Source organism: Rhynchophorus ferrugineus, unplaced genomic scaffold (genome assembly GCF_030347505.1).
Source record: "Rhynchophorus ferrugineus isolate W39M unplaced genomic scaffold, kcgeb_rfMv2 rfM5, whole genome shotgun sequence".
NCBI classification, from domain to species: Eukaryota; Metazoa; Arthropoda; class Insecta; order Coleoptera; family Curculionidae; genus Rhynchophorus; species Rhynchophorus ferrugineus.
In genome coordinates this window covers 6,193,603-6,218,055 of record NW_027472584.1, presented here as the reverse complement: position 1 = coordinate 6,218,055, position 24,453 = coordinate 6,193,603, and the positions used below count along the sequence as shown (strand labels likewise).

Below are 24,453 nucleotides of genomic sequence, written 5' to 3'. Positions count from 1 at the left end.
AAGTTTGTAAAACCTGTTCTAGTCAAACTTTTCCTGTATAAGTTTTTCGTCCAAGTTAAACCTTGTTTTCTTAAAATAAGATATTATAATATTGGTGCTTATTTGCTTCCGAGCAATTCGTGAAAATGACAAAATTAACTTTCATAATTAGTTTGACAGAAAACCAACAAACAACAAAGATTTCAATATGTTACGGCTTTATTATTCCTTAAAATGCAAATACTTCAGTTTTAATATACAGCGTCTTTAATAAATTTTTCAAAATTTCTGTATTATAAATGCTTTATATATAGGATTTCTAATACACGAGGCAGCTGATGATTGATAACATATTGGTAAATATAGTTGATAAGTACCTACTGTCAACTATAGATAATCAATGTTTATTGCATATTGTTAATGATCCATGGTTAGATCCTTACCGTACCCTTTCCTCCACGGCGTTAATTACATAATGAGGCTTCTTGGAAGTATAGTAAGTATATAGTATATGTATAGTTCTCTTTATATTTACGTGTTTATTTATTATATATTGTTTTACTTATTATATAAAATTGTCCTTGTTTATTTTGTTATTATTTAAAGAATTATATTAATATGTGTGTTTATAACCACTGATGTACGAAGACGATAGTTATTCCATGGGGTTGGTTTTAAAACTTTGTAAATTATTGGAGATTATATATTTGGGATCCCGTGTTGTGAAAATGATTAGGTGAAGTACTGCTAGATATCCATTGCGTCTTGCTCAAGCGGTGAACAATAGTGAAAAGATAACGATAGTATCCTTGGGAGTACTGAGCACATGTTTGTATAAATATTTTCAAGCGGTTTAGAACCAATAATGTTAGGTTATCATTTTATAAGAGTGTCTCTCATTTTTATATATCTGGCAAAGACTTACCTACGTGAGTTCCAAGCGATTAAATTTGGAATATGAGAGAGATCATCTGTATTAAAGTTTGGGTTTCCTTTTTTTAGTATAACACATAACATGTCCTAAGAATTAGATCGTCTTTTGAAATGAATCCAATGTAGATATTGAGTTTGCGAAGACCTTTGATTCCTTATATGGTATACCATTCGAATGGTCATAATATAGTTTGAATAAAAAAACCGTTTAAAAGGCGAAGGATATGAGGTTTATTAGTTCTGGTAAATCGTTTTCACCAAAGGAATGTTGAAGAATTGAAGAATGCGGAACAGACTATCAACCAAAGTCAGAAACACAGCATAGGGAAGTTAGTTGACCTGAAATATTCAATTGCAAAAAGGATTTCACGAAGGTCCTATATGAACATTTTCTAAAGTTCAACTGTCAATTTTCATCTGAATATTTTTGCTGCCGATTGTGGGGATCTTCATTTTCTTGGTATTCTAGATTTTCACCATATCGAAAAACAAATAAAGGTCTTATTTGATCTTCATTTTTTCTATATAAGTTTGAAAAATTAGACTTTTACATTACGGTTCCTTTTTTAAAAATTGCTGTTTGTTTCGATACATATTAGACTGATTAAATTGAGTATTTGATTATTCAATCTTACGCCTGGGAGTTTGGTTATGAGTATTGTGGTTAACTATATGAGTATTGTAGTGTTGCCATAACTAGCTATTCATGTTAATTGTTGACCAGAATAATTATTTTTTGAAAGATAATTAATCAAAATTATCAATAATAAATTTCAGAATTAATTTTATACATTTGACTTGCTGTTATTTCGTTTTGTCTATTTGTCTAAATTTTTTTCATCTATGTTTTATATTTAGATGTACATATTAGTGTTTATTTGTGCTGTGCTATTTATGTGATTTTTATTTCATTTATTTCTAATTAAAAAGATAGGTGTTAGTAGAATATATTGAGCCTCTCCTGTATTTTTTTTATTAAATTTCCAACAGTACATATCTTTATTGTAATAGATCCCTGTTTAAATACGTAAATAGTAAGGCTATTTAATTTCGATGAAGCTCCATCTAATAGTTTTAATAGTTATACAGCAGATCGTAATGATTTCTGCATTAGTTGGATCCTTTAATGTAAGTTCTATAAACAATTACAAAATAGCATAAGTTCTCTCTATCCATTAGACATCGTTATTTCCGCATATATATTTTTATCGATATTTCAATCAGAAATTACAAAAATATACAGGGCATATTTATATAAATACGGACGGAGATGAAATTAATAGAAAACTTCTTCCCTTCCATATTCCATATTCAAGGAATAATGACATTCATGTACTACATAATGACAAATAAAATAAATTTGCTTAGTACAACTAGAAAAGTAGACAAATAGTTTGTTTAAGTATATCTCTAAAAAAATCATCGTTATACAATTTTATACATTTGACTTGCTGTTATTTCGTTTTGTCTATTTGTCTAAATTTTTTTCATCTATGTTTTATATTTACATGTACATATTAGTGTTTATTTGTGCTGTGCTATTTATGTGATCTTTATTTCATTTATTTCTAATTAAAAAGATAGGTGTTAGTAGAAAATATTGAGCCTCTCCTGTATTTTTTTTATTAAATTTCCAACAGTACATATCTTTATTGTAATAGATCCCTGTTTAAATACGTAAATAGTAAGGCTATTTAATTTCGATGAAGCTCCATCTAATAGTTTTAATAGTTATACAGCAGATCGTAATGATTTCTGCATTAGTTGGATCCTTTAATGTAAGTTCTATAAACAATTACAAAATAGCATAAGTTCTCTCTATCCATTAGACATCGTTATTTCCGCATATATATTTTTATCGATATTTCAATCAGAAATTGCAAAAATATACAGGGCATATTTATATAAATACGGACGGAGATGAAATTAATAGAAAAATTCTTCCCTTCCATATTCCATATTCAAGGAATAATGACATTCATGTACTACATAATGACAAATAAAATAAATTTGCTTAGTACAACTAGAAAAGTAGACAAATAGTTTGTTTATGTATATCTCTAAAAAAATCATCGTTATACAATTTTATACATTTGACTTGCTGTTATTTCGTTTTGTCTATTTGTCTAAATTTTTTTCATCTATGTTTTATATTTACATGTACATATTAGTGTTTATTTGTGCTGTGCTATTTATGTGATCTTTATTTCATTTATTTCTAATTAAAAAGATAGGTGTTAGTAGAAAATATTGAGCCTCTCCTGTATTTTTTTATTAAATTTCCAACAGTACATATCTTTATTGTAATAGATCCCTGTTTAAATACGTAAATAGTAAGACTATTTAATTTCGATGAAGCTCCATCTAATAGTTTTAATAGTTATACAGCAGATCGTAATGATTTCTGCATTTGTTGGATCCTTTAATGTAAGTTCTATAAACAATTACAAAATAGCATAAGTTCTCTCTGTCCATTAGACATCGTTATTTCCGCATATATATTTTTATCGATATTTCAATCAGAAATTGCAAAAATATACAGGGCATATTTATATAAATACGGACGGAGATGAAATTAATAGAAAAATTCTTCCCTTCCATATTCCATATTCAAGGAATAATGACATTCATGTACTACATAATGACAAATAAAATAAATTTGCTTAGTACAACTAGAAAAGTAGACAAATAGTTTGTTTAAGTATATCTCTAAAAAAATCATCGTTATACAATTTTATACATTTGACTTGCTGTTATTTCGTTTTGTCTATTTGTCTAAATTTTTTTCATCTATGTTTTATATTTACATGTACATATTAGTGTTTATTTGTGCTGTGCTATTTATGTGATTTTTATTTCATTTATTTCTAATTAAAAAGATAGGTGTTAGTAGAAAATATTAAGCTTCTCCTGTATTTTTTTATTAAATTTCCAACAGTACATATCTTTATTGTAATAGATCCCTGTTTAAATACGTAAATAATAAGGCTATTTAATTTCGATGAAGCTCCATCTAATAGTTTTAATAGTTATACAGCAGATCGTAATTATTCATGCATTTGTTTGATCCTTTAATGTAAGTTCTATAAACAATTACAAAATAGCATAAGTTACAAAATTCATTTATGATAAGACCAATAAGATCAATTTAGTATCATTACAACAGTTATCCCTAGACTGATTGTTAGATTATTTAGAGAATAGATAGAGAATTTTTCATTATTTAAATTTTCGTCGTATTTTTAGTTCTAGATGTTGACGAATAAATGGTGCTCCACAAACTTATTCAATGCCGTAATGTAATATATTAAAATATTGCAGTGCAGCTTTCTTTATGTTCGAATAGATGTAAATCTTCAGTTCATCTTTGTATCACCGTTCAACAAGTGGCTCCTTCTATCTTTAAACAAAATAGTATTTAAAAATAAAGACCCCTAACCATAAACTGTTCCAATTAGGAAACACTCAAGGTTTGAGAAATAGCCGGCATAAGCATCACATTTCTGGGTGTAAGGCCACTAAAGGCGAACTGAAGTTGCTGTGAACTAATATAGTATACTGTAATTTGGGTACAAGTTTGCAGTCCAGGGTGAACGGCTGCCACAGGAGGATTTTAATAGCTCAGTTTCTCATCCGTATACTATTAGAATTAGAAGTCACAAAAACTACGGAAACCATTCCATAAGGGTATACCATGAAAGCTTGAGTAGTGCCATTTCGAACATCATTAGAAGACAAACTGGTATAAATATATATTTATAAATACAGGTTTTAAATTCACATGTATTACTTTGAATGATGCTCTATTATTATACATTAATATTTTAATGACTGATTGTATTTATGTTTCAAATGACGGGAAGACACAACAAATAAATTTGAATCTGAATACTTTAGTTTAAAGGTGATATTCAACTTAAATTTTAACGCAGACTCTGCCATATATATTTCTATAGAATCTGTTGTAAATTATTAACATTATATTTTAGTAAGAACAGTAATATAAGCTGTTACAAGGTTTTGTTGTTTTACGCATAGCTATTAATGATACTTAATGATATTTCCACTATCATTACTGTTTTGCTTTACTTCCAGTTAAGGAATATTATCAATTAAATTTCAATTACTTTATCAGGTCTATACACTAATTTTGAGAGCATGTTTATATACGTCTTTATCATGAGAAACTTTATGTACATGCATTTTATTTATGTGAACTTCCTGACTAGCTTGGAAACCTTCCTAGAAGCCAATCGGCCTATAGGTCTTTGTTTTATGTCGAATATTATATTCTTGTTTATGGATAATCACATATATAATAATAAATTAATATCGCTACAATAGGAGTGTCCCTTCCTCTTGGCTAATATAACTATCAAGCCGGTTTATGTGAAACTATATTTTTTATTATTTTTCCAAAGGATTATCCATCGATAGCTACTAGTTGATCTTTCTGAGAGTATTTGAATTACAGAACAGAAGTACAACAAATATTGTATACTAATCGAGCGTTGTTCATTTTCGAGTATTTTCATAAAAACAATCCTTTTTCTCAGATAAACCATAAGGTATCGAGAAGTATAAGTAAAAACCTGAATAAGCAACGTCTGTGATATTGCGTGTATGTAGGAAATAGTATAGAATAGATGCTACATAAAATGACTTTACAAATACCTTAGAATTAATTAACAACCCTAATATTTATTGACAACCAAGATACCAATATAAAGACTGTCTCATGTGACAAAATAAATGATCATTTCGAGTCAGTATTTCAATCAAGAACTATTCGATAGTCAATGAAAATTTCTCATTTTATGTAACAGCGAACTTTAAATCACTACATCGACTAAAACTATAGGAAACATAAAACATTTAATGTGAAAGTTTGGCTCGGTTCTACTGGAAGGTCCTCGGAATGATACGCTATAATAATAAAATTGAACTTTATAGAATCTACTTACCATTACACTGAAATAATAGAAGGATATAGGCTAAACACGGATAAATGGGGACTTTTTGTAAAGTTCCTAGACTGTACATGATTCTTCGGTTCAAACTACTTCAGCCCCACTGGTTATCATTCTTATTGCTCTGAAAATATAAAGAAATCATTAGTTATGTCACAATATAGCCTGTGTTAATAAGGTCTTGATCTGAATATCCGGTTTATGTTTTTAATTAACTTGTAACAAATTTAGGAATTATAAACTAATTTATAATATATAATTATTTTATTAGAAACTAATTTATGGTATATTCGGTAATCCTCATAATTTTTCGCTGAATTTCTACAATCATGAAATAATTGACAAACAGTTTTATTTTCCTTTATTGAAATGACTACTAATGCATTATTATGTGTTGATTTGATATTTCCTATTTATAACTTAAATTTAAAAACTAATCAGCTTTGACTTAACGCCTGTATAATTTTTATAATAAAGTACATTATTTTGGAAGTGTTATGTTACGCTTATATGGATATTTAAAAATGTTGCATCGTATTTTATGATTTTTAAAATTTTTATATTTGAATATTTAGATCACTATTATTTGATTTGCCTTTATTGAAGTTATATTATGTATTATTATGTATAAATGTTACATTTACATTCTTCTGTTTGTATTGAAAAAAGTAGCTGTTCTTTATAACTAATATATATTTAAAATTACTATTATTTCGTGTCTAAAACATATGGTAAATAAGTAATTGTATATGTTATATATACTGAGAATATTTTTCGTATAGTAAAATGATATATGAGGATTAAGTGGTAGTGATAGCAAAACGGTGAAAGATGTAAACAGTACCGGATGCTAAATTATATGCATATATATATATATATATATATATATATATATATATATATATATATATATATATATATATATATATATATATATATATATATATATATATATATATATATACAAAAACAACATTTAACAAATGAATATGAATATAACATGCTCCACAATAGATGATGATAAAACAGAACTACAAAATGTGAATTTATGCACATATTATAAATAAATAAATCATATATATATTTAAATAAGGATATATCACCCTCAAAAACGTGTTTGTAGCGTTCGCGTTTTTCGTCGTACCTGGTATCTTGAAACATTTACAGAATGTTCATCACTTGAATGAATTAATCAGATACGAAAAGGTGCCTCACCGGAAGGGACAGTACTACCATAGACAATAGGTTCCTTGAAGTCATAAAACCCTTGGTAGAGGGTTTTATGATAGGACATTTTATGTTAGGACATGTTATAGAAGGATATGTTTCTGTGCGAGGATAATTTGATAATAGCAGATTTTATGCGAGGATATTTTTCTGTTGGGATAATAATAAGCTAGGATATTATTATATTAGTTTGCCGTCTGTGTATATAGGTCTGAGTTTTGACTCTTAGGGAGGATTAATAGGTATTCATTTGATTGAGATTAATAGTATATCCTTTTAGTAGGATATTAGAATTAGATATTAAGTTTGTTAGTATTAAGTATTAGTTTAGGATTATAAATTTCGTACCATATAATTTAATTAAATATAGTTATCTTATTTTTAATTATACCCTTTAGTTAGTCCCCTTTATTTAGTGCATCACATATCCCCTTCGTGGTTTGGGATATCGAAGGGAGCCAAGAACCACGTGGCGCCCGTGGAGCAAACCTCTTGAATGAAACATAAAATTGGTTCGGCCCACGACCCATCGATTGCTCCGACGAAAATTGAAGAAAAGTAGGCAATACGTTTTTTAATATTTGTTAGGCTAAGGCATAACTTTAGATTATTTTCAGCGCTCATCTGAAGTTGTTGGTAAGCACTGCATTCGATTAGTATGTGTTTAACTGTAAGTCTCTTACAATATCTTTAGTAGATAGGTGGAGTTTCCCCTTTTAAAAGAACGTTCAAGGTCTCGGTCTTAAGCGAGTAAACAACGATACTTTTTCTCTTGTAATTTTATGATAATGAACAGTGAAAGGCGGCATTTCGGACAAGGCAAATATAAAAATAAGGTAAGAATTATTACATGTTTGTATATAGGTAATATTGTTTGGTTAATTCATCCAGATATTCTAATTAAAGATAGGGGAGGAAAGAATGCTATAGATACATCTCCATGTTGGATAAATATAATGATAAATTGTAACTTAACTAATTATTTAAAATGTTAAAATAAAATATTGTAGTTACTTTTACGTTTCATTAATACTCTAATTAATTAGAAATATTTCCCAGTATTTATTTTAGTTTCTATCAATATTAATTAATTTTTTTTAACTTTTAAGTAAAACATATGAAAAATATTATATAAAATAAACAAAATTAATACAGGAAACTGTTATTTACATTCTAGTATTATTGATGTATTCGAATAAAGATATTATATTTTAAATTTAGCTCATTGGAAATGTAATTAAAAAAGTTCTCACAGATGAAAGAAGAAAATGTAACGAAAAAATCTGTCTCGACTGATAAATACGGGAAAAAGTATCTCTTTACTCTGGCAAATATTTTATTTGATTTTATCTTTTTATCAAATTAAAGCTTACAGCGAAGGCTTGATTAATAGTGCATAAATTTATTTTATCGTAGCTACCGACAATGCTTCAAAGTCATAGACCCACCAAATGCTTGTTCGAGTACTGAATGGTGGGATTTTACCTTTTCTAAATGATTGTACACATTTTCTGGGTATATTGCACTAAAAAATAAGTAATTATGCTGCAAATAAGTTGCTTTACTTTTTTAAATTGATTTTGTTTAATTATTTTAAGTAAATATATTGGACTTTTATAAAATTTACGGATGATAATAATGTGTATAAACATTATGGGAAGTTTACATACATATTTCGTTATCACTTAATTTATTTTATTTGTGTATATAGATTATTTTACATATTTATTTATATTTAAACTCGTAGATATTTAAAGTTAAATTGGGGGGCAATATCTAGGTGTATTTAAGTAGTTTGTTTTCCGTGCAGTTTAAAATTAATTTTATAAAATTAACTCTATTTTGTAAAACTATATGATATATTATATCAAAATATATAAAGTGACAAAAATTACATTCACTTTAGTGTTAAAAATAACTTTACCACAATTAAGGAGATTCTTGAAGAAACCAACCTAATCGTTTACCAAGTTTATGATATATTTCGGATTAGCCAATCATATATGAATATTTTGCCACAACATACGTATATCCAAAAATAAAATATATTTACAGGGACACGAATATCCATAATAGCATTGTTGGCGATGCAGTGAATCTTTTGTGAGATGTAAAATATTATCGTAACGTTAAAATATTTCTAGTTTCTTGCTTAGATGGTGAAGTACAAAACGTATTAAATATTTAATTATTAACGATTATTAACAAACGTATTAAAAACAGACAGCATAATTTGGCCACACATGGAACATTTGGGGTTTTAAAATACGGCCGGGCCTACCTAGGTTCATATGAACAAAATATATTGATTGATAACAAAATGCTCTATGAGACACTCTGGTCATTATTTGGTTACAGGGCTATATTCATATATCACATAAAGTATATTTAGGGAAGTTTAATTACAAAATATTAATTGTTTGATTCACAAATACTTAACTTAATTATAAATATTAAATGCTTAATTTTTTTCACTTAAATGGCGCACATTTTGTTAATTAATATATATTGGCCAACAAAATGGGATATATAAGTAATTTCAGAATGTATACTACTACAATTAATTGCTTTGAATTATTTGCTTCCAGATTGGAGCTATGTTTATTAACTAAAGATAGTCTAGTATTCGATCCAGCTTTTTTATAAGGTAAATGTCATAGGCAAGTGTAATGTAATATTTCTTTACTTTCCGCCAATATAGTTTTGCAAAATTAAAATTTTTAAATTATAATTTAAAATGGCTTTTATGAATATGTTAATATTTACAAAAGAAAAATTAAACGTCGTTTCTTAACAATATTTATACTGCAAAAAATTCAATTTTCTCATGATTACCTATTTACATAGCAAAAAGATTCCTTTTAAAAGTTATTCTTTTACTGGACAAGATCAACTAGGGCAACCGAAACGTCTGACATGTTCCAGACTAAATATAAAGAATTAACGTCAAGAAACTTGTGACAGGACAAAGTATAGATAATAAGTCCGTCAATCAAAATATTGAAGTTCTCTCTGTCCATTAGACATCGTTATTTCCGCATATATATTTTTATCGATATTTCAATCAGAAATTGCAAATATATACAGGGCATATTTATATAAATACGGACGGAGAAAAATTCTTCCCTTCCATATTCCCTATTGAAGGAATAATGATATTCATGTACTACATAATGACAAATAAAATAAATTTGCTTAGTACAACTAGAAAAGTAGACAAATAGTTTGTTTAATTATATCTCTAAAAAAATCATCGTTAGATACATTTTATTTCGACAATGTTTTCTGAGTAATATTAGACGTTTATACAGTGAGATTTGTAAAGATACGTTAAAATATATTTGATTAATCTGCTTGGGAAAAAAATCACGTAGTTTATACTAAAGAAATTTTGCTTTTCGATAAACGCACATCAAACTTTTTTCTCCTTTTAAACTTCATTTGTCTTAGGACGGCGAATTATTATAGAAAATATTTGTAATTGTTCCTTTTGAATCAAAATTATATTTCCTATATATTCTTAAGGTTTAATATATTCTTGATTCAAGTATGTGTGGTTGAAAATATGTAAAGCTCCAAATTAGAAATCACAAGACTATAATAGTTGTCTAAAAATCGAATCAAATCTGAAGCCTGCTATTCAAATGCTATTTCAATTAAATTTTTTGAATCAAAAATTACATTGAAAATAATTTTAATATGAAACACTGAGATATTTGTTGGCTGAATAATTGTCAAGCCAATAAGGTCTTTATGAAGATAATAGTTACCATTAAACTCTAGTTAGCAATTGACCTCAATTGAATGGCATGCATATTTAACATTATCTAATCATTACAGTCGACGTTTGACTTTCACAGGGTAAAGACGTGTTCGGAGAGACGGTCAGTGAAACGAAAGAAAAGTGCAACATCTTGTCACAAATGCGGCGTTAAGAAAAGTTCAACAATAACATTTTACAGACTGGTGAAAAAGCGAAAGTGAGATCGGAAGAAAAAGTCAGTACAGTAGAAAACAAATGCAAAATGTCATAAAACGTTAAGGGTAGAAAACTCAACATCTGGACCACAAATGCGGCGTAGGATAATTTGAAGCATAAAAATAATAGTATTATTTTAACAATATATAAAAAAATATGGAGAAGAATACTGCACAAAAAAACAGATAAAATGGAAATATCTACATCAGGCGTATCACATATTGCAATTTTGAATGTAGGGAACACAACTAGAACCCAGAACAAACAGGCACTCTACAATGCGTGGATGAACGAAAAATCGGCGCGGGAGAGCCTTGAAATTGCATTAACCAATATGCAAAAACAAATAAATGCCCTTCTGCTACAACTAAATAAACAAAGCTCTGAGGGCAAAGACAAAACCACGATAAACCATCAAGCCAACAAAAGCAGTCCAATTGTTACATACGAAACAGATGAAGAAGAATTGCAGAAAGAAGTAGGCTGGATAACGGTTAAAAATAAAAAAAGAAAAGCAAATAATTCTCCAAGATTTTTACCACAGCAAATAAAAATAAAACAAAATAATGAACAAAATAAAGAAATTAGAATGCCCAGGCCACCCCTAACTATCGTAAGTAATGTTACCGACTTTGACTTGCTTTACGAAACACTGAGGTCCAACTATATAGTATTCAAAGCAACGGTACTAAATAATGGACCACTAAAACTGAATGCCGAATGTCGTACAACATTCACTAAAATAATAAATTGTTTAGAGTTGCTGAAACTGCAATGGCACTCTTATAAAGACAAACAAACCAGAAACATCAAAGTTATGGCAAGAGGGTTTCCATCAACAGCTAAAAGTGAAAAAATTATCGCAGAACAAACCAAAATGGGTTTAAATGCTTAAATGCGACAAATATTTAAAAAAAAGAAAAGACCAAAAATAACAAAGGAGAAATTTTAGTCCGCAAGAAGCCATAACCTCTATTTATGTTAGCCTTTGAATATGATACGGACACAAAAGCAATTTTTGGTATTAAAAGAATTTTAGTCGTCGAAATAAAAATCGAATCTCTAAAAAAATCGAACTTAATACCGCAATGCAAAAGATGCCAATTGCATGGACACACACAGAAATTCTGCACAAGGGAAATTAGATGTGTAAAATGTTCAGGTAAACGTATCACCACAGAGTGTAGAAAACCCAAAGAAACTAAACCGAAATGTGCAAACTGCAATCAAGCGGCAAGTTATAGAGGATGTGTAGTTACTAAAACACTACAAGAGAAGAGAACTAAAGTAGCTCAAGTTAAAATAAGAAACAATGATTGAAAATAAACAACCGAAAAAATATAACAACGTTAATGGTGAAGTGAATTATGTCCAAAGTATCAGTCAAAGAGACACCAAGGAAGATGAAGCAACTACCAACGAATTGCTACTTAAACTAATAGGAAAGCTGGACAGACAAGAAAAAATTAACGAATATTTTTCCGAAAGGATTGAGAAATTAGAAATGAAAAACATTAGGCCTGTGGCCTCACAAAACCCGAAATGGTAAATAAAGATATCTGAATCGCAATTTGGAATGTTAATGGAATCCAGCAACATCACGCTACCCTACAAGTATTCTTAGATAGGCAAAAAACAGATATTGGCCTAATATCAGAAACCCATTTAACAAAAGAATCCTTTATAAAATTTAGAGGATATACATTCAATCATACCACACATCCAGCTAACACAGCAAGAGGAGGAAGTGCAATAATAATAACAAAAGAACATTTCCCACCATCAAGAACCCGGGCTCAGTACAGCAGAAAATCAGGTAACAGAAGTAACTATTAAATCAAGTAGATACAAGGTTATAATAGCAGCAATTTATTGTCCTCCAAGATATAATCAAAAAATGACAATTATTTGAATGTCCTAAGCAACCTAGGAGAAAAATTTATAATTGGAGGTGATTTTTATGAAAAAAATACAAGACGGGGATCCAGAATGACAACAACTAAAGTCAACTACATGTCAACTGGAAAACCAACTCATTGGCCGACTGATCAAGACAAAACCCCAGACCTGTTAGATTTCTTCATAATAAGAAACATAACATCCAACTATATAAAAGTCGAAAAAAAATTTGAGCTAAGTTCAGATCATACGCCAGTGATTCTGATGTTGAGTGAAAATTTAATAAGAAAAGAAAGAGACCCAACGTTAACAAACCAGAGAACAGACTGGGAAGGATTTGATGAATAATTGAAAAAACGAATTCAACTAAATGTACTCCTCAAGACAACTGAACAATTAAAACTTGAAGCAGAAGAATTCGTAGTAGATATTCAACAAGCTGCTTGGAATAATACTCCAGAAATTAAGAGTACAACAGGAATTAATCATCCAAAAGAAGTGAAGGAAATGGTAGCTGAGAAACGTAAATTACGAAAAAAATTGCAACAAAACAGCACCTGAAAATAGAAATAGTTTAAACAATATAACCCAAAGACTGAAAAGAGAAATACTGGAAATTAAAAACAAAACCATAAATGACTATCTGAGAAATTTAACAGATGATAAAGAAACTGATTACTCACTCTGGAAAGCCACAACATATCTAAAGCGCTCATATCTACACAGTCACCTATAAGAGACCTATGTGGGAATTGGGCACGTGACAATCGCCAAAAAGCAGAAGCATTTGCTGAATATCTAGAAAAAACTTTCAAACCAAACGAAACTAATATTGAACATAATTTGCCGGACATGGCTACGATTTACTAACACGAGAATTACTGCAAAAACTATCAAGAAAGAGAATTATAAAACTCATCAACTTGATCAATACAGCATTTAGATTAAAACATTACCCAGACATTTGGAAGATGGCGGAAATTATAATGATCCCAAAACCTGGGAAGTCACCAAACGAAATATAAGCCGATAGACCTATATCACTGCTGCCAGTAATATCTAAGGTTTTTGAAAAACTTCTCTTGAAAAGAATAAAACCGATCATAGAGAGAAAAAACCTAATACCAACACACCAGTTTGGGTTTATTAACAAGCACTCAACAATTGACCAGGTCCACAGAATAACAGATGTTATTGAAAAAGCCTACGAAAGTCAAAAAGTATGCTCAGCTATATTCTTAGATGTAGCACAAGCCTTCTATAAGGTTTGGCATAAAGGCCTTTGTCATAAACTACAGAAAATGTTACCAAAACAACACACCGAACTACTAAAATCATACATTACAACCAGAATGTTTAGAGTCAAACAAGAAGAAGCTTACTCTACAATAAAATAAGCTAAAGCAGGTGTACCACAAAGAAGTGTACTGGGACCAATGCTTTTTCTACTTTACACTAGTGATATACCACAAATGAAAAATTCCACGATGGCTACATTTGCTGATGATACTGTGATTATAGCTGTCGGAGACAATAGTGAAGAAGCCTCACGAAAATTACAACACGCAAGTGACAATATAAAAATACTATAGGACTGATTACCTACATCGGGACCTTCAGGTACCCACAGTCAGTCAAGAAATCAAGAGAATTGCAAGGGGGCATGAGGAAAGACTCCATTCTCATATGAATATCGAAATATTGCAACTATTGTAGACCACCAGAACAGGACACAGACTCAAAAGGATCAAACCATCTGATCTTGTGTATTGTTGTGTAGTAAGGTACATATATTAGAAAATTCAGCAGTGACATGTATAAACATTATTTCACCAGAGACTGAGTAAGAGCCGATGGGTCCTCCTAGTTATATACCTAGATTTAAGTTATCATAAAGACAAATTGTAGATTAGACGTAAACAACTAGCAACAATATATTAATTAAATAATTTTAAAAAATCTAATCATTACAGTCTTTAATTTTTTGTTTTCATCTTCTTTTCTTTTTCGATAATGTCCGATTCTGACACATATATGCATTTATAATACTTCAAGTCTAATTTAAGTTAAATTTTACTACTTACTTACTCTAAAACGAAAATGTTATGAAATAGAAAACTCAAGGCGAACGAAATCATCATCGCAGATAAGTTCAAATGGCCAGTTTTGCTCCAATTTTTGTGAAAATACTCGAATATGGACTGGTAGGTAGCCTCAAACAGAGTTCTTACGTACGTTTGATGGAAATATCAATGTACGATCAGAAGCACGATAAAAGTAGTAATCGTCAATGGAAAATACTTGAAATTTAATATCTAGTTTTTCACCGCACTTACAAAAAACAACTAAAATAGCAGTCTAACTAATTAGCAGTCCTATTTTGTATTTCCATGATTAAAAGTTATAAATTTTAACGTTATAAAACGTGGAAAGCTTTTATTTTGGACCAGGAAACAATGCAGGTTATATCCAACTCTAATGTAAACTAGACCCTATGAATCGCGCTATATAACATATATATGGAGTGTGTTAATTTGATCGTATATTTTAGAAATATTATAAATAAGGAATATTAATTCAAAAAATTATTATTACATCTTATTTAATACATATATATTTTTAATTAATAATTTTTAATAATAATATTGTATGTATTTTTATAATTAAACTTTATAACTTTTTAATTTAGAAAGTTTAAGTTAAATTTTAATTTATGAAGAAATTAAGGTCTATCTTTTATATAATAATAATAATAGACAATATAGTGTTTTTATTAAAATATTTATATAATACGATTTTAAGCTTAGATTGAGCATATACACTTTTTTACAATTCAGAAAGACTTAGTTAAAAAAACACCTTATATTTGTCTTGTGTTTCCTTACCAATTATCTTACTAACTGAGAAATAATAAACATATTTATATGTATAACATTTTATTAACTGATATTTAAGCTAATAAATTGGGATATATTAATGTCGTAATTTCAGAATGTATACTACTACAATAAATTATTAAGGGTTTTGATCCAGCTTGTTCATAGTTCATACTTCGTATTAGTCGATCGCTCCTCAACCCTGTCAGGCAATTGTTTAAATAGGATAACCTGACTAGAATCAATCTGAAACGATTGCGAAAAGTCGGCTTTTATATAATAATAATAGACCATATAGTAATCTTAATTGCTTTTACTATAATGTTAGATATAATACGATTTTAAAACATTTAAATATGAGTTTAAATTCATAAATCATTTGGAACTATTTATAATTTGGATACACGTAATTATTTGGAAAGCCACTAAGGCGGAGTTAAAGAGGTACCATTATATGTTTGTTTTGTAACTAATTGAGAAATAATTTAAATATTTGTAAATTTTTGATTGAAAAAATTAAGATATTTGAAGGAGCAAAATGTGAAAAATATATTTTGTTACCCCTCCTTATTATTACAAAATCGCCTTGTAGCGATTTTTTTACTGTAATACTATAGTTTTCTTTTCAATTCTTGGCTCAAACATACGTATTGCTTCTAGTGCAATGAGTATCGATGAAAATGCATTTGCGGTTGGAAAAATTAAACTTTGTGCTCATTGTCTGACTTTGTTATATGTTAATTTTATTCGCTCTTATTTTAATTAATTAACTTTATCCTAAACATGAAATCTGACCATGCATGGTGACATTTGATTAGACTGTAGAAAAAACTTTATAGGCTACTTCCTTTGTGAATAGAACCTTGGAGAACGCTGTTGATATTTATCTAATTCTTTAAAGAGTAACAACGTAATATGAGATACAAATAAATAACAACAGTATTACTTAAAATATATACCATGGACTAAAATTGCTTAAAATGTTGTTTTGAAGGTTTTCTTTCTAATGTATAATCTATTGCGTATAATAATCTATATTGTCATGTAATCTGCTTACCATTCGTGATAACATTTCTACTTTCACTATTAATTATAATTTAGGAAAAGTATATTATATATTATATTATATTTAATAAAAAAATCAAATAATATTTTGAAACTGGTATACTCATATAGAATATCTGTTAATTTTTTATATTACCAGGAAAACTAACAATTTGGATGACATATTAAGGTGGTTAATTAAGTAATATTTAATTGTTTAAAAAAAGTTATTTTATTTAGTCGGAATGAAGTGGCGTTTTATCAGAACCACTGAACAGACAACACTGCTGGTTTGTAGACTAACTCTCTAAGTCTAATTTCTATTCGAAGAACTAATTATCATTTATTGTAATGACGTATATTTAGGTAATCTATAAATTGTAGAATTTTTCAACAACTAAATTGGAGATTCAACTAAATTATTCTAATTAAATAATTCAAAAGTTCATATTTGTCGGACAAGCGTTCGAAATATTATGAAACCCCATGTAATTTTATTTGTCAAGTAATGTCAAGTCAATCAATAGGTTGGAATGATTTCTCTAATATCCTCTCATCAACCCCTTTATTCAAAAACTGATATAGGGTCACTAAGTTGATTGAGATGATATTTGACAACTTGGCAATATTACTCTATTATACATTATGAAATCTCATTCGAAAAAATAATGTATTGTGTGGCAAGGCACTGATTGAAAGCTCTTCATCACATTTCAATAAACAGCAAAAAATAAACGTTGGTGATTTTTGTCAAATAAAAAAGCTATGATAATTTTAGCAATATTTACTAAGAATTTCAGGTATCATGCATTTAAAAATTGTTCAGCTTAACATTCAGCTGTCTCCAGGATCCCCTTTTCCCATATATCACAGTGGTTTCAGGAAAAATCTTTTATAACATTAGTAAGGGTATTTATTTCTTTATTAGTTATTAGATACAGGGATATGTATTAATTATGTTACTCTTATATGAAACATTTACGAAAACGAAGGAAAGAATGTTGTTATTAACTGTAAAAAAATATTTTCATGAAGAGTTATATTGCTTCTCTTGCCATATATGTTTGCCAAATATATTGTTCATGGTTATTTAAAGAATGTGATTATCTTTTAATTTATTTTAATTGAAAAATAAGATACAACATCACATGTAAGATATATTGATTAATAAGTTTTTCTAATTATAAAATTTTCAAGTTATTAGTTAAATAATTACTATGGAATAGAAAGGTAATTTGAAGGATAATTAGGTATTATTCTTATTTTTTTAGCAGTGACTTTGTATATTAAATGATTGAAATGAAGTATAGTATATGAGATTTTAATTATTTAAAAACATTTATGTTTAATTTTTACAGTTTAATCAAAATTACCCACTAAAGAAGACAAAAGGCGATATTATGATAATGTTAAACGGTTAATTGAGGATAAATTTCCTCAAGGTAGAGTTATATATCGATATATCGATATATTGTAGGACCGATATATTTTTTAGAAAACCGATATGTTTTTGACGGAGCAATGACCTATTTTATTTTGCTTTTCAAATAATAATAATCCTACCGAATATTGGCGCTCTTTCTAGCATAACGATTTTAAAAATTTTTTGAAATATTTTATATATATATATATATATATATTTTAAAGTCTCCTTTTATCAATTATGGGTTTATCTGGACTGGACCCACAGTTTAACGTGAGCTCCGAACCACGGTCATCAGCATTAAGCCAACCGACTGGTGAGTGACCAACTTTAGAAATCATCCCAGAAGACATCCGGTCTTACCCAGGAAGGAAAATGATCCCAGTTACTGGCGTGACTGGGATCATTTTCCTTGTCGTATTGTACACTCTTGCTTAGAACAATCACAAATTTTATCGCCTTTATCCTATCGGCTTTACCGCTGCGCCACCAAGCCGGCTTTTTGAAATATTCTTTGTTCTGTTTCTATGTTGTAGTTAGTTGTAATATACAATATTTTCCATATATTAGTATTGATCTTACCGTTGACAAGTGTGTAACTGTACGACCACCAATGCAGTGCAATGAAAACTAGTATCGAATTAATATTTGACCTTCGCAGAACTCCATTAAGTCTCACTTTAAACTCACTCTCAATTCCGAGGAAGAAATGTAGAAAGAGGAGCGTCTTAAATGTGGCTGAATTAGACTGGGTTCCCCGATTATTAAATCCTCCGATAATGTCTATCTTCAGCATACCTAGATAATATGGAGTAGCCTTTGATGCTACAAATTACTGAGTTGATAGAAGCTGATATTTTCGTAAATAAAAGGAGAGCTGCTGGTTGACCAATAATTTAAGTGTTTTCCATAGCAACATTAAAAAGATTAAAATAGAATGTAGACATGAAAAATAAAGAAAATTATTACTGAAATTCCTGGTTCTTCGAATTATATTGCTATTAAATAAAATCGTGCTTAATATAATTTTGCTGCAATTGATGCATATTGAGTGCAATATTGACGTGTAATGACGATATAGAGGCAATAATATTTGAAGATATAAGAGTTTGGATTTTGACCGAACCGTTGATGTGTATATTTTTCCTTAATCTGAGCAGGTTGACTTCGAAAACCTGTGGCGGCAATGTTCCTTCTACGTATCTATTGGCTGTTAATTGTTCTAGGTTTTGTCAAGTTGTTGCATATGTTACGCATCACAGCTGAAAGTGAAAATGTGCCGGAGAACTCTAGGTATTCCAACTTGATGAAAAGTTAAGTTAATTAAGTTAAGTTAGTTAATAATAAATAAGCAAAGTTAATAATTCAACCAAGAACAAAAACGCACAAAAAATTATTAAAAGTATTTTTCTCATTTCATCACCACAGATATGTAATGGGGTCTACTATTATCATGTTGAATCAAAATAGAAAACCAAGAAAATTTTAGTATCCGTCTATTTTCAGATAATTTTTTGTGATGGTCCGAAAACTAAAAATACAATAAATTCGGTTAGAATACAATTAGGAAAATACAATTAGAATTCAAAATAAACAAGTACTCTACAATATGAGAAAGAACAAAAAGTTGATGCGGGAGAACTTTTCAATCAATGTGTAGAAACAAATAAATGCCAATAAAAACAACTCACCTTTAACTTATAAAACAGAAGAATGAGGAGCAAAAGGACTTTTAAGAAGACCTGCAACAGAAGCAAGACAGACTACAGAAGAAGCAAGAACTCTTAACGAAACATTGAATGTTCAAAACAACAGGGCTAAATAATGGGAAAATTAAATTAAAAGTCGCAAATGATTCACAAAAGTAACAGATTGTCTAGAGTTGCTAATATTACAATGGTACTCTTATGAGGGTAAACTAACAGCTGAAGTTGAAAAATAATAGAGGAATTAATATCAAAGAAGAGAAAGAACCAGCAACAAGAAGGGAGGAATTAAAATCCATAAGAAGCCACTACTTACTTTTCTTACACTAATGTCCAGACAAAATATCACTGCCGAGTGAAAAAAATGAAAGGAGCTAAAACGAAATGTAGAAATTGTAATGAAGAACATCCAGCAAGCTACAGAGCATGTGCAGTTGCTAAAATATTACAAGAGACTCAAACTAAACGTAAAGAAATAGTGACCGAAAAGAAGCAACCAAAAATATATAACCAAATCAATAGTGAAATGACCTATGTCCAAAGCATAAACCAGAATAACCAGAGAAAAACAGAAAGAGAAGAAGCTGCCACCAATGAATTACTATTAAAACTCAAGAGCAAAAAATTTGATGAAATCCTTGGAGCAAGTCGACACTTTGACACAATATATGTTTTGGAATACTATAGAAAGAAGTAATATTTTAGTGCTAGATGGATATGGAATAACTTTGGAATTTGAATTTTTGGTATTTTTAATACTAGAGTTTCCACAAAACATGTCTCAGGCATTCGGAATGATGTCACTGAGAAATCCTATGAAGATAAAAATGTATGCTCACTTACTTTCTTTGGTGTATTATTAAGCCCTCGATATGGTTTGGCACAACCACCTCATTCGTAAGCTACAGAAAATATCATCGAAGCAACTCATTGATTAAAATCGTGTACTCTATAATAAAAGTGGCTAAAACAGGTATAGTACAAGGAAGTGTATCGGGGCCAATTCTTTACGATATTTTACATAAGACATACTGCAAATGGGAAATATCACGATAGCTACAGTTGCTGATGGTACTGCTGTTTAGGTGTTCTTATAATCAGACCGCACAAATACCAATAACAATAAATAATAATCGAAATAAGTATCTAGGAATGATGTTTGATGCAAAACTTCGCTGGAAGGAACATGTTAAAAAGAAAAGGAAAAATTTGGAATTTGGACAATACATTGGATCTATGTAACTTATTATGAGTTGGTGATTAAGTGTTACATCTTCACTGTTTTTCACCAAATAAAATAATGCAAAAAAACAAAAAGGTAATGTTGTATCTTCAAGACATATGTGTTGTTATCAGCAAAGATAATGTAAATTGAGCAAGTTCAAAAAAGGACAATAGACTATTTAATCTAATTAGATGGTTTAATATATAAGCGGATATATAACTTAAGTTATATAGTATTTAGTATAACACTATCAAGGTAGAGATTATTTCAAAGTACGATTACCACATAGACGTGATACTTTAATTGGCTAATGGGTCAAGCTTGAATATCATGTAAACATCTATCAGATATATTTAGAGACCTACTAATGATATTAAATCACTGTTTGTAAAAGAGAAGAGCCTAATTAGATTAACAATTAATGCACACGTTTTTCATTAAAAAATTCTTTTGTTTAAAATTTTGATTATTGTTTTAGAATTATTTTTATTTGAATAATATGCGTATTATTATGACTTAAATAATTAATTAGTTAAATAATTATGATTATGATAATTATGAATTATGATGAATAAACGCTATTATACTAAATTTTAAAAACATGGAAGAACGATAGTTGGTCAATCTAGGAATGTGGATTCATATCCACTAAGTTGCACATTCAAACTTGTGGAAATAACAAAAATAAATCCTGCAAAATGTGTGTATGAAATGTCTAGTTATTGAAATTCATCAAGCTAGGCTTAGCATAAAAATGCCCTAGGTTAGCGTGTAACGACCGAGAAATATGTAATTTAATGTTATTTTAGGTAAGTTTTTAGCCATCCTAGATACTTTAACAAGTAATTCCAATTGTAATTGTCTTGCATTTCTAGTGCACTATAATTGTACACCGCATAAATGACTACATGTGCTCTACCGGGAAATATAACAGGTCAATTGAAAAGTCTTACCGCAGTAAAACACATTTTTTTTGGCAAAATTAGTTTTATTTATTCAACATAATTCCCTTAAAGGGTGATACACTGATTACAGCGACCCTCCAATTTTTCTATACCATTGTCGTAGTACGATTTGTCCTTTGCTTCAAACTAGGCCTCAGTTTCGGCGACAACTTCTTCATTCGAAGAAAATTTCTTCCCAGTGAGCATTCTTTTGAGATCTAAGAACAGGAAATAGTCACTGGAAAGCAGATCTGGAGAATACGGTGGATGAGGAAGCAATTCGAAGCTCAAATCATGGATTTTTGCCATCGTCTTCACTGACTCATGACACCGTGCATTGTCTTGGTAAAACAAAATTTTCTCTTTCTTCAAATGCGGCCGTTTTCGGTGAAATGGTCCAATAAGGTTACATAATAGTCGCTGTTGATGGTCCTTCCTATTTAAAGGTAGTCAATGAAAATTATTCCATGCGCATCCCAAAATATAGACTCCATAATCCTGCCAGCCGACTGTTGCGTTTTCCCACTCTTTGGAGCGGGTTCATCGTGTGCAGTCTCCTCGAATGACTGAGGATTGTACTTCGGGGTGAAATTATGGAGGCATGTTTCATCCATTGTCACATATCGATGCAAAAACTCGAGTTTATTACGCTTGACCATCTTCAAACACTGCTCCCAATCATCAACTCGTCATTGTTCTTGGTCAAAAGTGAGCTCGCGCGGCACACACTTTGCACAGAGCTTTCTCATGCCCAAATATTCGCGAATGATATGATGTACACTTTCAGTTGATATCTTTGAGTGTCTACTATTTCATTCACTTTCAACTTACGGTCATTCAAAATCATTTTATGGACTTTTTAAATGTTTTTGTCGGTAACAACTTCTTTTCGGCGTCCATTGCGTTCACCGTCTTCGGTGAAATACTACGTCTAAACTTAGCATACCAATCCTTGATGGTTGATTTTCCTGGGGCAGTGTCCGGAATCAAGCCAAGTTTTTGCCTCAACTGTATTTTTCCCCTCAAAAACAACATTTTATCAACACACGAAATTCCTTTTTATCCATTTTTTTCACAATAACAAAAGTTGCTTCACTCAAAATGCTATAATTCACAAACTAACAGCTATCCAACAGCTGTCAAATTTATACACGCAGCCTTTGAGGGCTAACTAAAAAACATATGAATTTAATAGTAGCGCCATATATGATTCAGACCGGGAACTTTTTAATTGACCTGTTACGTCTAACACAGACCAATGTTTTAAGGTTGTTAAACTGAAATTGCTTACTTAATCCCTACAATAAGAAGACTCATTAAAAAAGAAAAATGAACAATTTTTACAAGATATCTATGGACAAAGACAAAAGACAAAGGAGGTACAAATATCCAGGCTAGAAAGAACAAACATAACCTTTGTACGATGTTAGTTTCGATGAAATTATATATAGAAGTAATATTTCTAATTCAATAGATTAATATTATGAGTCGGTTTATTTTATAGATAACAGATTGGAACGTTAAGTTCAACGCCTATTGTTAGCAATGTTATTTCTATTATTCATATATTACTATTAACATACTCTATTATATTCCATGAAAGGGGTAGTATTATGGGAATTAAGTTCCGTTTAAGTTGATCAAAGACAGCGCGGTTTACTTTTAATTATAGTTGGGAGCTATTATGGGACTGAAAACGACTATCGAGTGTTTAGTAAGTGATTACATTTTATTGTTTCAATCGACTACTTTCAGTCGCTATTCTCGGTGCGACTACTTTATACTATCGACTGTTTCAGTCGAGTACTTTCAGTTGGTATTTTCGGCACTACTACTTTCATTCGACTGGTTTTTAAGTTCGGGTTTTGCCGCCCTAGCCACGACCTTGAAAATAACGTTCTGAATGTATGCTTACATAGATTTATATATAATATTTCAATAATTTAATAGAATTACTTCAGAGAATACTGTTAGTGTGGAAGGTATCCATAGAAAACTTGCATGCAGCTCTACTTCATATACTGTTGGGAAACATAGGATTTAAATAACGCTATGTAATAGTCGCTGTTGATGGTCCTTCCGTTTTTAAGGTAGTTAATGAAAATTATACCATGCGCATCCCAAAATACAGACGCCATAACCTTGCCAGCCGACCGTTGCGTTTTCCCACGCTTTGGAGCGGGTTCATCGTGTGCAGTCCACTTGAATGACTATCGATTGGACTTCGGAATGAAATAATGGAGCCATG

At 29.8% G+C, this 24,453-nt stretch overlaps 1 protein-coding gene across 2 annotated transcripts in view; it reads right to left on the bottom strand.

Moving 5' to 3' along the window:
- LOC143197595 (lachesin) overlaps nt 1-24,453 on the bottom strand; it is a 209,483-nt gene that overhangs the window by 88,752 nt on the left and 96,278 nt on the right. For both annotated transcript variants that reach the window (XM_076406133.1, XM_076406134.1), the window contains exon 3: nt 5,877-6,006. In XM_076406133.1, the coding sequence (XP_076262248.1) occupies nt 5,877-5,955 (79 nt within the window). In that variant the 5' untranslated portion in view covers nt 5,956-6,006. The remainder of the gene's footprint in view (nt 1-5,876; nt 6,007-24,453) is intronic.